Genomic DNA, 12,340 nt, shown 5'->3' on the forward strand with positions numbered 1-12,340 from the left:
AAAAATTAAAATAAATCAAAATAAAAAAGGTTATTTAAAACCAAGTTTGTGGATTAAAAAAACAGAAATACAAAACTACAAAAAGAAGCTGCACATGATGGGTGGATTTTTTTTTAAATAATCAAACCTTTATACAGAAGAGGTCGCGTTTTCATTTTTATTCTATGTTGTTTTCTTTGTTTTAAGTTGAAAAAAAATGTTTTTATCTTGAATAATTTTTTAATCTTGTGCATAGGCAAATGTATTAATTTGATGCATTAAGATGCATTTAAAATGTTGTAACGCCTCACTCTGAACCATCTACATATACTTTAAATATTATAATAAATAATAAAACATGTTAGTTAGCTTTGTTTCATGCTAACGGCTAATGTTAATAGACACAAAAGACCGTCTAAAGTGAACGGCGGAGCTCTTACCGGCACACCGGATGAGTTATTTGTCACCGGGAGTCCACAACGACGAAACCGGACCTCACGGGAAGGTTTCGGTTCTGATGTTTGCAGGTTCCGCCGAACAGCACCAAGACAACGACCGTTTACGAGCTTTAAAAGTGACGCCAGCGGCGGTAAACATCCGCCCTTCTTCTTCTTCGTGAGCGAGGCTGAGCGCGCGGCTCACCGCCACCACCTAGTGGAGGAGGGAGACATTACATGTGACTGAAAACAAAGGCTGTATCTTAATTCCCTCCCTTTTTCCTAAGTACTTTAAATAGAGAAATACACAAACAAAGAAACAAACAAACAAATGAATAGTTTGGGTTTTAAAAAACGATTCAGACATCATACTCTATATTACTGATGCACACATGGGAACGCTGAGATTTAAACTAGAGTTTTCTCACAGTGATACGAGAGGTCTTACCACTGCACCATTGTGCAGCCTAATGGAAACATGGATGCTTATATTAAAAGAAAAAGAAAAAAAAAAATTCTCATTTATCCCCCAAAATTGTTCAATGTATTATCGTCTTAATTACCCAATCTATTGAGGATTGAGGATTTCCCGCAGAGGCTTCTCGGAAATTTCAAGAGCAATGGACATCAGAGTTGTAGATTCAGACGGTTGATCGGTTCTGCTGCTGCTTTCAGAGCTGAATAGATCCCTGAAAACATCCTGTGGACCTCACTGACCCAAACCACTTTCTACAAAGAAGACGTTGAGGTTTAAAAGTAAAAATTTATTAAAAATACTAGAAGAGCTGCAGCCTCATCGCCAGTGGCTGGACTTCAGTGGCGGATGGCAGCTGGCGAGACGGTTCCTGATCTCCCTGCGGATCTCCGAGCGCTTTTTCTCCATCGCAATGACGTGGGGGTTGGACTGAAAAACTCTGCGACGTCTCGGCTGAAACGAGGAAGAGGAGCGGTGAGTGAGAGGCTGGTGGAGGTTCAAACATCGAGATCCAAATATGAAACCTGCACAAACTTCTGTGGAAAATGTTGAAATAAAATGAAAAATGGCTGTTCTTGTTCTTCTGGAGGTTCTTCTCCAAAATAAATCTCTTAATATCTCAAACTTCAGCTGGAAATGTATCCTACAAGTTCTAAATATTGTAAATGAAAGCACAGAGAGAATACTTACAGGTGGAGGCTGATAGACCAGCTGCTTCTGCAGAACAAAAAAGTCTTTTACTTTGAAAAACTTAACAGGATGTTTTGGGGTTTTTTTTTTTCGTTTTGTAAAGCTGCATGTCATACCTGAATCTCCCAACGAAGAGCCCTCCTTTCTCTGTCCCAAGGACGTATGAAACTCTCCCAGAACCGTTTGTACTTGTAATACCTGCAGAGACAAAGATGTGAAACGTCTGAATGTGAAGCAGAAAACCTGAGATGGTTCAGTTTAGATGAAGCTGTGAGATTCTTCCTGTTTTTGAGATAGATTTGTGTAATTTACAGGAAAATGTTAACGTTTGTGTTCATTTAAACATTTTAGATCCATGACGATGTCATACAGACAATGTTTACTTTTAGAAAGTAAAATAACTAAAAAATAAATTAAAAATCAAATTATTTGTAATTTAAAATCTACTTTAGTGTCAATAGTTCACATTAAGGGCTGCTGGTTTTGGAGCACAGATACTTTCATAATAAAAGTCTCAGAAACCCAATAATGATCTAGATATATAGCATTACCTGTGATAATGTGAATGCTGTGAGCTGAAGATGCTAGTGCTAATAGCTGAAAATGTTGAAAACAATAGTTAAAAACGCTCAATCTAATAGCTGAAAACGCTGAGGGGGTTTATACAAATATACACTTTGTGTGTCAGAAATGTAATAACTTCTGTTGTGACAGTAAAATCTGTCTAACACAAGAGGCTTTCAGCTCGTATCTGTTTGCTCAGATGTTGGACAGGACAATATAGATTAAAAAAATGATGAAAAAAAAGGCCTAAGTTAGTCAAAACAGCTAGCATGTAGCTGAATGGCCTAAACAACTAAATAAAAAGCCTAATTAGCCAAAACAGCTAGCTCGTGGCTAAAGTATTAGCTAAACTATAGCCTAAAAAACGAAACATAATACTAAAGAAATAAAGAAAAACAGGAACATTATAGTGTGAACACTGACTAATTCTGAATCAGTGGGACGTGTAGAAATGTGGGTCACACAATCCTTCATTTAGGACGCAAATTTTGAGGAATGAAACTGAACAGCAAAAACTGAATCTCAGAAAAGTTAAGACTTGTTTTAAGAAAAATCTTCAGGAAACTTTTTCAGCATCAAAATAATGTTAGTTTGTGAGAAAATGTCTGACAGGATTTTTTTTTCTTGAAATAAGAATTCTTGGTTAAGATTTCTTCTGTTTAAAGGAAATCTGCAGAGGCTCATTTTGGCCGCAGCTCAGTCGGACCGCCTCCCCTCACAGGAACCGGTTCTGAACTTACAACGTCACTGGGTCAGAGTCGTTCGTCCACTCGATCCTCACGGGTCGGACGACTGAAACAGACGAGTTTGTCAGAACTGTGGCTGAACAAACAGAACAAAAATGTCGGTCTATGTTGGACTCACAGGACCGGTGTCGCGGGTCGCCCTCGCTGCGCGTTCGGGTCTGTTGGGGGAAAAACAGAGCCGGGATCTGTGGTTACAGACACGTCTCCATCTGGGATCTGGAGGAAGCTTCTGGAAGCTCACCGTGGTTCTGGTGCTTGGTCTGATGCCGCTCGTAGAGACGCTGCCAGTCTCCTCTGAGAAGGGGGAGGGGCTCAAGTCGTCTGTCTCCGCCTCCAAGTCCCGCCCACACGGCCCTGCAGGAACGAAGAGATCCGCCAGGCGCTCTAACTGACGGTCAGCTGCAGAGAAACATCCGGAGAGCCGACGTTCACCAAAACATCTTCTGGATTTCTCCAGAAGAAAACATTTTGTTTCAAAATAAACATTTGACTTTAAAGCCTAAAAAGAAAAAGTAGAAACTGAGAACATCCAGGAGGTTCCATGTTCTTCCGTCCTGAACGTGATGACGGTCAGCTTCAGAGCTTCCAGGTGTGCAGAGGTCAGAGCAGAAATGAACTCTTACCCTTCTGCTCGTCACAGATCAGAGACGGTTCCCTGAAAAATACAAATCAAGTTTGACTTTCAGTTCAGAGATTCACAGTACTCACTGTGATTGTAGGCGGTATTTAACTGCAGGTGGGCAGTCAGCAGTACTGGAATAAGATACAAGAACACACAATCGGAGATAAAATCATGATGAAGAATCAAAATAAGGATGAGGTGTGCAGATGCAGTCCACACATTTACACAAGGAGGAGTTTATTTCACAAATGATAAATTAAAATGTGTTCATGACAACAAAAACTTCTCATTAAATCTCACTCATTTGTTACAGTTTTAATATCAACAATAACATCTTGTCATGTAACACTAAATAAAAATTACGAAAAGTTAAACCAAAATCCTTCCAGTGAAATTCTTGCATTTCTTCTTAAAAAAGTAAAATCAAGACAAGAAAAACTCAAATGTACCTTATGTGGAGAGAAAATAGACTCACTCTGATTTCTGTCTGAGTAATTCTTGATTTGTACCTCATATAAAATATTTTGTCCATAGGTTAAAAAAGACAACATTTTAAAAACATTAGCCTGTTGCTAAAATAGAAGCTAAACTCTAAATTAGCCTAAAAAATCTCAGTAGATAACAAATTAGCCAAAAAACGTTAGCATGTTGCTACATATTAGCTGAACTCCATTTTTTAAAATTACTATAAATATGGAAACATAACCCATAAAAATATGTAAATGTTTGTTTGTAATCTACTTAAAATGATAAAATTTGAAGACTCTCATTCATTTCCTTTGGGGCATATTTTGCTCAATATTTCAAAAACTATAAAGTTTATAAATACCAAATATTCTAGCAGTAATGTCCAGAACGAGATGAACGTTTTGATGCCAAGATTACTGAAATCTCTGAAAGTCTGATTTAGTTTTATGTGCAAAAAAAACACAGACCTGCAGACCTCCTCCTCGTCTTCTTTTAGTCTTTATTTGATTTTTAACATTTTTCTGGTTCTAACTGCATTAATTTCACATTACTGTGGAGCCTTTTTTACTTACTGTAAGTAAATGTAGCAGAACTTAACTCACCTCAGAACCTTCTTCTTGGGGAACCGCCTCTGCCGTGAGTCTGAGCTGTCAGACGAGTCAGCTTTGTCCTCATCTTCATCCTCATCCTCACCCGGCTCCACCTGCTGCCGGGTCAGGAGGCGGAGCTTTGGAGCCACAGAGGTCCGAGCGTAGGAGTCCTGCTGGGATCCAGAACCTCCGATCGTATGAGTGCTGAGCAGCTGCTTCACACAAAACAAGTTTTCATTCGGACTGAAGACTTCACGCTTTTAAAGAAGTCAAATATTGGCTGATTGGTTTATTTCAAGCATAGATTATGAAAATTACAGGACAAAACACACAATTATTTCAAACTCATGTCAGAAATAATGAAATGCATTGATTAGAAAATAGAATACAGACAAAAAAAGAACAAAGACGTCTTTTCACCTCTTCATCTTCTCCTTCCTCCTGTAAGAATCCTTCAGAGCTTCTGAAGGATTCTTCACTTACTGTAAAAAGAACAAAAACTTAGCAAAAGTTTAACAAGAATTCACTGATTTTTGTAAATAAACTTCAAACCTTTTTCTTCAGCAGAAGAAGGAGGACTCGTCTGAGTTTCCTCAGAAGGATTTTTCACTTCCTCCAGACCTAAAACAAAGAAATCTTTTTACAGTTTATGAAAATACCTCAGACTTTAAATGAACCAACTTTTAAATTGTGACACAGGTGTTCACACCTGCATACTTATGCCCTGAAGGAAAGAGACGCTTCAGAGTGAAAGTCTCTGCTGCAGAACATCTCTCTAAGGAGATCCAGTCTATGTTAACTTTACTGCTACAACCAAGAACATCGTACAGTCTGGAATTCTACAATCAGAGTGTAGTGAAGTTAAATACAGCTGTGAGCGTTCAGCACAAACTGTACTTTAGCTCCGTTTGAGTCAGTGAGACCAAAACTTTATCTTTAGTGAAAAATAGTTCCTTGTTTTAGATGCCGACCTCATTTGATTGAATCTATTTTTAATACCAGAAACTAATGAAGGAAAGAAGCTGCAGGATTCATTAACAGTTGATCAAGTATCCTCTTAATTAAAAGTTTAAGTCTAAAGATGGTTAACATGTTGTACTCCTGGTTTACACGTGATCCAATTAGTCGACCATTGAAATAATGGTTGGTGGCCCTACCGAGGTCAGCCAGCGGCTGCAGGATTTCCTCCTCCGAGGAATCCAGGTGATCCATCGTCTTCTGAGGTCACTTTGGGAGGAAAAAATCAACAGGGAGAAACATTAAAATAATAACATGTTAACAGTTTTAGGATGTTCAATATACAAAATAACAAACATGTTTTTGTACAATAATTACATTAATTACTTGATAAACATTTGAGTATTTTCCAATCAATTTGACGCCTAAAAAAGGAAAATGTTTGATATGCTTTTGATTGCTTGAAAGAAACCGTTTCCAATCCTAATAATAAAAACAGGAATCTCTCTGAACCCACACTTGTTCTTTTAACGCAGGAGTGTCAAACTCAATCACGGGGGGGCCAAAATCCAAAACACACTTTAGGTCGTGGACCGAACAGGAAAATCATTTATAGAACTACATAAAACTACATTTTTAAAACTTTAAAACCGTAACTTTTTAACATAATTATGACCTAGATTTATAACATAAAGAGTCAAATATTAAAATTCAAAAGCTGACTTTTTTTTAAAGATTTTTTTAAAGATTAACAAAAACAAATTTTGTAAGGGGAAAAAAAAACAAAATACAAACGAACAATAAAGAAGAAGTCTCAATAATCTTCAATGATCTAATTATCAATAATCTGTCAAAAGATAATACATTTCTGCATTTATATGAGCTAGTAATGAGAGTTCATCACCATAGTCAAGCTACAATAATAATTCTTTACTTAATTGTACCGTTTTTTTATATATATGTTGGTAGAGATTTAAAACATAATACAAATGCTTGATAGCTATGAAAATATTAAAACTACAGTTATCTAACTTTCTTTATTGACCAATCATGTCGTCACTGTCCTGCTACAACAAAGACTGAAGCAGAAATTCACTTTCTTTGTTTTGTATATGTGAATATGAATCATATTTAGTCAAAATAATCAATAGCTCTGAAAATATTAAAGCTAAAACCATCTAACTTTCTGTGCTAACTAAACATGACCTTTTTGTCCAACTATAACAAAGGTTACAGCAAAAAATTAAAAATGAAGAAAGTTATTGTCTGCTTTTATTTTTTCACATATTCAGACGGGAGCCCCGCCCCCTTTTTTGCATTTCTTTTTTACTCTGGGCTGAGGGCGGAGTCAGCCTCCAACTGTCATGTTTGGTTCACCTAAACGGCAGAAAAACGATCTTCTTTCTTTAGAAATGCATTTGTAGCTCACTCTCTCTGTTGATACAAAATGGTTGAGATACTGTCTGTCACATTTGAACGTTTATCAGAGGAGCTGTTGAGCCCGGACGTCCGAATCTGTGAATATCGTTCCAACTTTAGCGAACAGTTTTAATATCTCGAATGATTATTAAATCTCGTGTTTGCGCAAATGTATAAATTATTTGGATTTTTAAATGTTGTAACGGCTCGGTCGGATCCAACATATACTTTATTATTATTATCAAACTTACAAAAACCTAAAAATATATATTAAATGTTAGTGTTGTTTCGTGCTAGCGGCTAAAATAGACACAAAATGACACATAAAGTGAACGGCGGAGCTCTTACCGACACACCGGGGGAGTTATTTGTCACCAAAGGCGAAACCGGACAGCACCGTGACAGCAACAACTGTTACGGAGCTTTAAAAATGGCGCCAGCGGCGGAAAACAACCGCCCTTCTTCTTCGTCTTCGCTTCAGTGCGCGGCTCCACCTAGTGGAGAGGAGAGGCATTACATGTACATTCAAATTTAAATGAAAAAAATGGTATTATGGAAGATTTTGTTGGGGTCACTTATATATTGATGCCTCCCAATTTAACTTAGATTTCTGAGTACATTTAGAAATTTCATTTTAATTGTATTTATATGTATATTTAAAATCAAAATTTGTGTTGTTAATTCTGTTTATGTTACATTTTATTTTCTATTTTACTAATGCTTAAATTGAATTAATTTTGTCTTCACCTGTATACATACATAATCCCATGCTTTGTTTTGTTTAATAAGTCAATTTAAAAAAAACTGCTATAAAAAATAGTGTGGGACTATCCAGTTTCCTGGGTTTTAAGAAACTATTCAGACACCATGCTCACTACATTACTGATGCACACCAAGGGACACTAGAGTTACCTACTACTTTTGGATTGTTGGAGGAAGACGGAATGTCCAGGAAAAACCCACCCATGCACTGGGATGACAAACTCCACACATTAACGTCCCAGCTGGGATTTGAACTGTGAGACAAGAATGCTAACCACTGCACCACCATGCAGACTGATGAAAACCTGGATGATTTTTAAACAATAAATTCCCCAAAAATTGTTTAATGCATTGTGGTCTTTATTAATCTAGTGAGCATCGATGCACACTGTTTTCTGAGAAATTTCTAGAGCATGAGATTTTAGAATTGTAGATTTGGACGGTTCTACAAAATGACTAATGCATTATATGCTGCAGCATGTAGTGCATAATAAAGAAACTCGGACGCAAACTAAATATGTCCTAAAATAGTTTTAATGTTGCTCTATTGTGGGCTGTTTGGATGCAGATTCTACGATTATAGTTTTTTAAGAATAAATACATTTCAGAAAAAACACAAAAAATGGGAAAAATTTGGGAAATGTTGATTTTTTTATTTTTTTATTTATGTAGTTAGTTATTGAAGGACAATGCATATAAAACTGTGTCTGTATTAATTTTTGTAGTGCAGTTAAGAGGTCTCAAAACCCAAAACACACTTTAGGTCGCGGACCGAACAGGATAAACATTTATTGAATACTCGGAAACTACATTTTCAAAAAGTTAAAACCGCAACTTTTTAACATTTTTATGAACTATATATATATATATATATATATATATATATATATATATATATATATATATATATATGTATATATGTCATTACCTGTAATAATGTTAGTGTGAATGCTGTAAACTGAATTGGGCCCCTAAAGATGCTGGTGCAGATAGCTGAACATGCTGATAGCCAGCTAAATTACTAGCTAAACGCCAAATTAGCCTAAAAAACAAAACAAAAAACTTAGATTAGCCAAAACAGCTAGCATTTAGCTGAAAAAAGCTAAACTTCAAAATAGCCCGAAACACATAAAAAAATGCCTAAATTAGCCAAAACAGCTAGCATGTAGCTGAAATATTACCTGATCTTCAAAATAGTCCAAAAACTAGCAGAATACCAATTTTAAAAACTTTAAAACTGTAACTTTTTAACATAATTATGAATAATAAAAATGCAGGAATATTATTCCAGAATAAATCAACTTAAACCTTAAATCATTTTCAATATTTTACTCTCTGAAAATATGTTTTTTCAAAACTATACAAGTTAGAAATGAGCCCAAGATAACATCGGGTCATTAATAGCAATAAAATAGAATGATCTGGAGGGCCGGATCCGGCCCCTGGGCCTTGACTTTGACACACGTGGTATAGTTTTTTTCTGTGATTCGTTCTTGGATGTACAGAAAGGTGCACATAAATATAAACATCATTGAAACATTTCAAAATGTTCATTTTGCCTAATTTCTCCCCATGTTGTTTTACTTTGTTTTGTGCTCATTAGGCTACTGATTGGTTGTCATGGTGATCCCTATCCTCATCCACTGGATCTGTCCCTCAGATTTACCTTCATGGTGACTGAAAGGCGCTTGAGCCCCCACCCTGTGAACTGAGAGAACCCCTCCCACGGATCAGGAGTAATCGGGTTCTCCTTCCTCCTCCTCCAGCAGGCAGCGGCGCTTTCAGTCGGGGGGACGCTGGCAGGTGGAGAGTCCGAGGACCCCCGTCTGAACGAGGAAAGTTGGGATTTTTGGGACCATGGCTCCTTCCAGGATCTGCAGAGAGTCTGTGCTGGTTCTCCTGCTGCAGGCGGTGCTGATCTGCTCGGCTCAGGTGAGACATAAATGTTTCTGAAGGAGATCAGAGACTCTCTGTAGCTCTGAATTTGCATGAAAATGGTTCAATAATCTGAAATCTTTTGAGTTCTCAGGTTTATTTGAAGTTAAGAGCAGGTTGTTCTCTCTTTTCATTTTTTTCTGGGGTGAATAAGATCACCGGACTAATCCAAAACTACAATCTGCCGTCAGTCTAAACTTAGAAAAAGCCAATTAAGTTAAATACTGAAATTTAATCAAACAAGCAAAACAACAAAAGTTTTATAACAAATTTAAGGAGATTTATTTTCATAAAATGTAGGCTTTCAAATGACTTTTTTTGGTGTTTAATCCAAGCAGCCACTCCATGTCAGTGTGCACACCTGGCAGAGGTAATCTGAACACATGTTCTGACTCAGGACGTTCATACTGGGGGTCCAGATTTGGTTTCTTGACCCACAAAGAGCCTCTGTGTGAGCAGCAGCAGCGGCGGCGGCGGCGCTCACAGACGCATTTCTGATGAAAACTGGGGAAAGTCTTATTTGTGTTTGTTTTAAAGAGAGGCCCCACAGGACCCAGAGGCCCCCCAGGACCCCCAGGTGTGGCTGGCGTACCCGGAGTGGATGGAATCGACGTGAGTCTGAGCATTCATTATTGAGAGGAGTTTTGTTTCTTCTGCACCCCGAAGGTCACGGTAGAAATAACTCTGATGTTTTCAGAGCTCTCTGGAGGTCATTTAATGAAGCTGTGGCTCACGGTGTCTTTTCTTATTGAAATCTCCTTTCAGGGTGAAAGAGGAGTGGACTCCACAGTGACTGGTCCACCAGTGAGTCCACATTCTGAGGAAGAAAGCTTTCATGGAGGCAGAAGTTCAGATTCAGTTCAGAATCTTCTGCTTTCAGGGTCTGGATGGAGACGATGGGAGAGACGGAGCTCCAGGGAAAGCCGGCCTTCCAGGCGCAGATGTGAGTCAAAGCCTGAGCTCTGATGAGCGTTCTGGTTCTGACACGTCCTGCAGGATAACGGTCTCAGCGGGTTGAGCTCTGAGGGATCTGAGCTGCAGATTCAGATCAGATCAGCTGCTGTGCGGACAGTTTGTCTTGGCCTCCACTTGGAAAAACTGCTGAGGGAGAAAAAGATCCCTAGAATAAATCAATCCGGCTATTTAGAGGAGCGTCTCGAATGTCCTCCTGACAGGAACAGAGCTCTTTTTGTGTGGCGACGGCCGACAGGAAAGAGGTGCATGCTGGGAGAGGCGGCGCTCACACTGCGCCTTCTGTCTCCTGAGCTTCAGGTGGACCGCAGGCAGGAAACCTGCTAAAGATCTGCAGCATTTATGGACAAAATCATCAGGACTGAGTCTTGGCTCGTAGGGAGATTAGATTTTGTGTTATTCAATAGAAAGAAAAACGAGCAGAACAAAAGAAAATACTCAACATATTCGTACAGAAATCCAATTCAAGAAAAACTTGTATTCATAAAAGCAACATTTAAATAGGTCAGTCGAATCACTGAAGAAATGTACAAATGCTAACACTATTTGCATACTTCTAAAATAGCTAAAGGACTTAAAGTTGCAGATATTGCATTAAGTGAAGAAATTATTTGCAGAATTTCTCGAAAATTTGAAAAAAGTTCTGGAAATTTTAAAAAAGCGTAAAGGTATGAAGTCCGAATTAGCCCAAAACCTCAGTAGATGCATTTTGAGCATTTTGCTCAAATGTTAGCTTACCTCATAAAAGCCCCAAAACCCTTAGAGGGTGCCAAATTAGCCAAAAAAGCTAGCACACTATTAAAATACTAGCTTAACTCAGAAATAGCCTTAAAAACCTCAGTAATGCCAAATTAGCCAAAACAGCTAGCACACTGTTAAAATATTACCTTAACAGAATTAGTCCAAAAAACTAGCATGTTGCTAAAAGACTAGCTTAACTCAGAATTAGCCTTAAAACCTAAACAAAAGCCATATGAGCTAGCACGCTGCACAAGTGCGCAAAAAAGTTTGAAACTCTTGAAAAAGCCTCTCAGCTAGCTAACTTGCTGTCGACGGAATATTCCATTGCTGCAGTTTTACGGGGGAGGATGAACGACCTTCACTTTCTCATACTATCTCGGTGAATTTTTTTGTTTGTTTTACTGGCAGAGTCAAAAAATGATGGCCATGAAAATAATTTTACAAACATTTTAAGTCTTCAGCTGATGGCCCCCAAAAGTGTTGGGCCCCCAGCCCCCTTTGCCGATGGTAAGTTTAAAGTTTAAGTTTGAAACAGCAGTTCTGAGGATTTCTTTACTCAAATCTTTATGAATCAGGAGAAAAAGTCCCATTGGAAAAACATTTGACGTAGAATATACGCTGCAAGCCCCATGCTCCGCCCTTTTCTGATGCATCCGTCAGAATGGGGCGTCTTCGTTTAATAATCTACACTGGATCTGGATCAAAGCTGTACGTCTGGATAGCTCTGATGATGCTAGCCTGTTTGGTTGCACCGCTAATGTTAGCTTGTAGGGGCTGTAAGCTAGCAGGAGAACCTGGAAACAGATGGATGATGGGAAGTGGGAAGGCTTACTCCTCGCCAATGGTCCCGCCCACAACTCAGATGTGAATTTCTAATGAATTCCTGCTGCTCTGCAGAAACTATGTCCCTTCAAAACAACAGTTTTTTAAAATCTGACTAAAAACTGCAAAATCATAATGAAAAGAGCTCTGCTTTGAAAATA

The 12,340-nt window shown here is 38.2% G+C and overlaps 3 protein-coding genes across 11 annotated transcripts in view; 1 reads left to right on the forward strand and 2 right to left on the reverse strand.

Moving 5' to 3' along the window:
• LOC112157496 (hydrolethalus syndrome protein 1 homolog) overlaps nucleotides 1–1,105 on the reverse strand; it is a 13,912-nt gene extending 12,807 nt beyond the window's left edge. For all 4 annotated transcript variants that reach the window (XM_024290251.2, XM_024290253.2, XM_024290250.2 and 1 more), the window contains exons 1-2: nucleotides 980–1,105; nucleotides 420–630 (exon numbers count right to left, since the gene is read on the reverse strand). The gene's annotated coding sequence lies outside the window, so the exon portion shown is untranslated. The remainder of the gene's footprint in view (nucleotides 1–419; nucleotides 631–979) is intronic.
• Nucleotides 772–7,450, reverse strand: LOC112157497 (hydrolethalus syndrome protein 1 homolog). 5 transcript variants are annotated; one of them, XM_036214233.1, is made up of 13 exons: nucleotides 7,296–7,449; nucleotides 5,729–5,798; nucleotides 5,124–5,192; nucleotides 4,992–5,053; nucleotides 4,584–4,786; nucleotides 3,515–3,546; nucleotides 3,133–3,290; nucleotides 3,010–3,049; nucleotides 2,886–2,937; nucleotides 1,698–1,779; nucleotides 1,582–1,608; nucleotides 1,194–1,344; nucleotides 772–1,105 (listed from the first exon to the last, which is right to left on the reverse strand). In XM_036214233.1, exons 2-12 carry the CDS (start codon nucleotides 5,781–5,783, stop codon nucleotides 1,210–1,212), a joined length of 915 nt encoding a protein of 304 aa, XP_036070126.1. In that variant the 5' UTR covers nucleotides 5,784–5,798; nucleotides 7,296–7,449; the 3' UTR covers nucleotides 772–1,105; nucleotides 1,194–1,209. The 5 variants fall into 5 exon arrangements, with proteins under 5 accessions (XP_036070126.1, XP_024146024.1, XP_024146023.1 ...); XM_024290256.2 differs by lacking the exon at nucleotides 772–1,105 and having other exon boundaries at nucleotides 1,160–1,344; nucleotides 4,584–4,783; XM_024290255.2 differs by lacking the exon at nucleotides 772–1,105 and having other exon boundaries at nucleotides 1,160–1,344.
• col9a1a (collagen, type IX, alpha 1a) overlaps nucleotides 6,929–12,340 on the forward strand; it is a 21,601-nt gene continuing 16,189 nt past the window's right edge. The window contains exons 1-6 of one of the 2 annotated variants that reach the window (XM_024290247.2): nucleotides 6,929–7,045; nucleotides 9,313–9,382; nucleotides 9,476–9,641; nucleotides 10,182–10,256; nucleotides 10,410–10,448; nucleotides 10,525–10,587. In XM_024290247.2, coding sequence (XP_024146015.1) covers nucleotides 9,567–9,641; nucleotides 10,182–10,256; nucleotides 10,410–10,448; nucleotides 10,525–10,587 — 252 coding nt within the window. In that variant the 5' untranslated portion in view covers nucleotides 6,929–7,045; nucleotides 9,313–9,382; nucleotides 9,476–9,566. The remainder of the gene's footprint in view (nucleotides 7,046–9,312; nucleotides 9,383–9,475; nucleotides 9,642–10,181; nucleotides 10,257–10,409; nucleotides 10,449–10,524; nucleotides 10,588–12,340) is intronic. The other variant, XM_024290248.2, reaches the window with a different exon arrangement.

This window comes from Oryzias melastigma, linkage group LG1 (genome assembly GCF_002922805.2).
Source record: "Oryzias melastigma strain HK-1 linkage group LG1, ASM292280v2, whole genome shotgun sequence".
NCBI classification, from domain to species: domain Eukaryota; kingdom Metazoa; phylum Chordata; class Actinopteri; order Beloniformes; family Adrianichthyidae; genus Oryzias; species Oryzias melastigma.

Excerpts from the sequence above, each read along its gene's own strand:
- LOC112157497 (XM_036214233.1), bottom strand. The coding sequence starts at position 5,783 with ATGGATCACCTGGATTCCTCGGAGGAGGAAATCCTGCAGCCGCTGGCT. Across the intron at positions 5,054-5,123 it reads TTCTTCTGCTGAAGAAAAAG|TAAGTGAAGAATCCTTCAGA; the intron begins GTTTGAAGTTTA and ends TTCTTTTTACAG. Across the intron at positions 3,547-4,583 it reads CCCAAGAAGAAGGTTCTGAG|GGAACCGTCTCTGATCTGTG; the intron begins GTGAGTTAAGTT and ends TGTATTTTTCAG.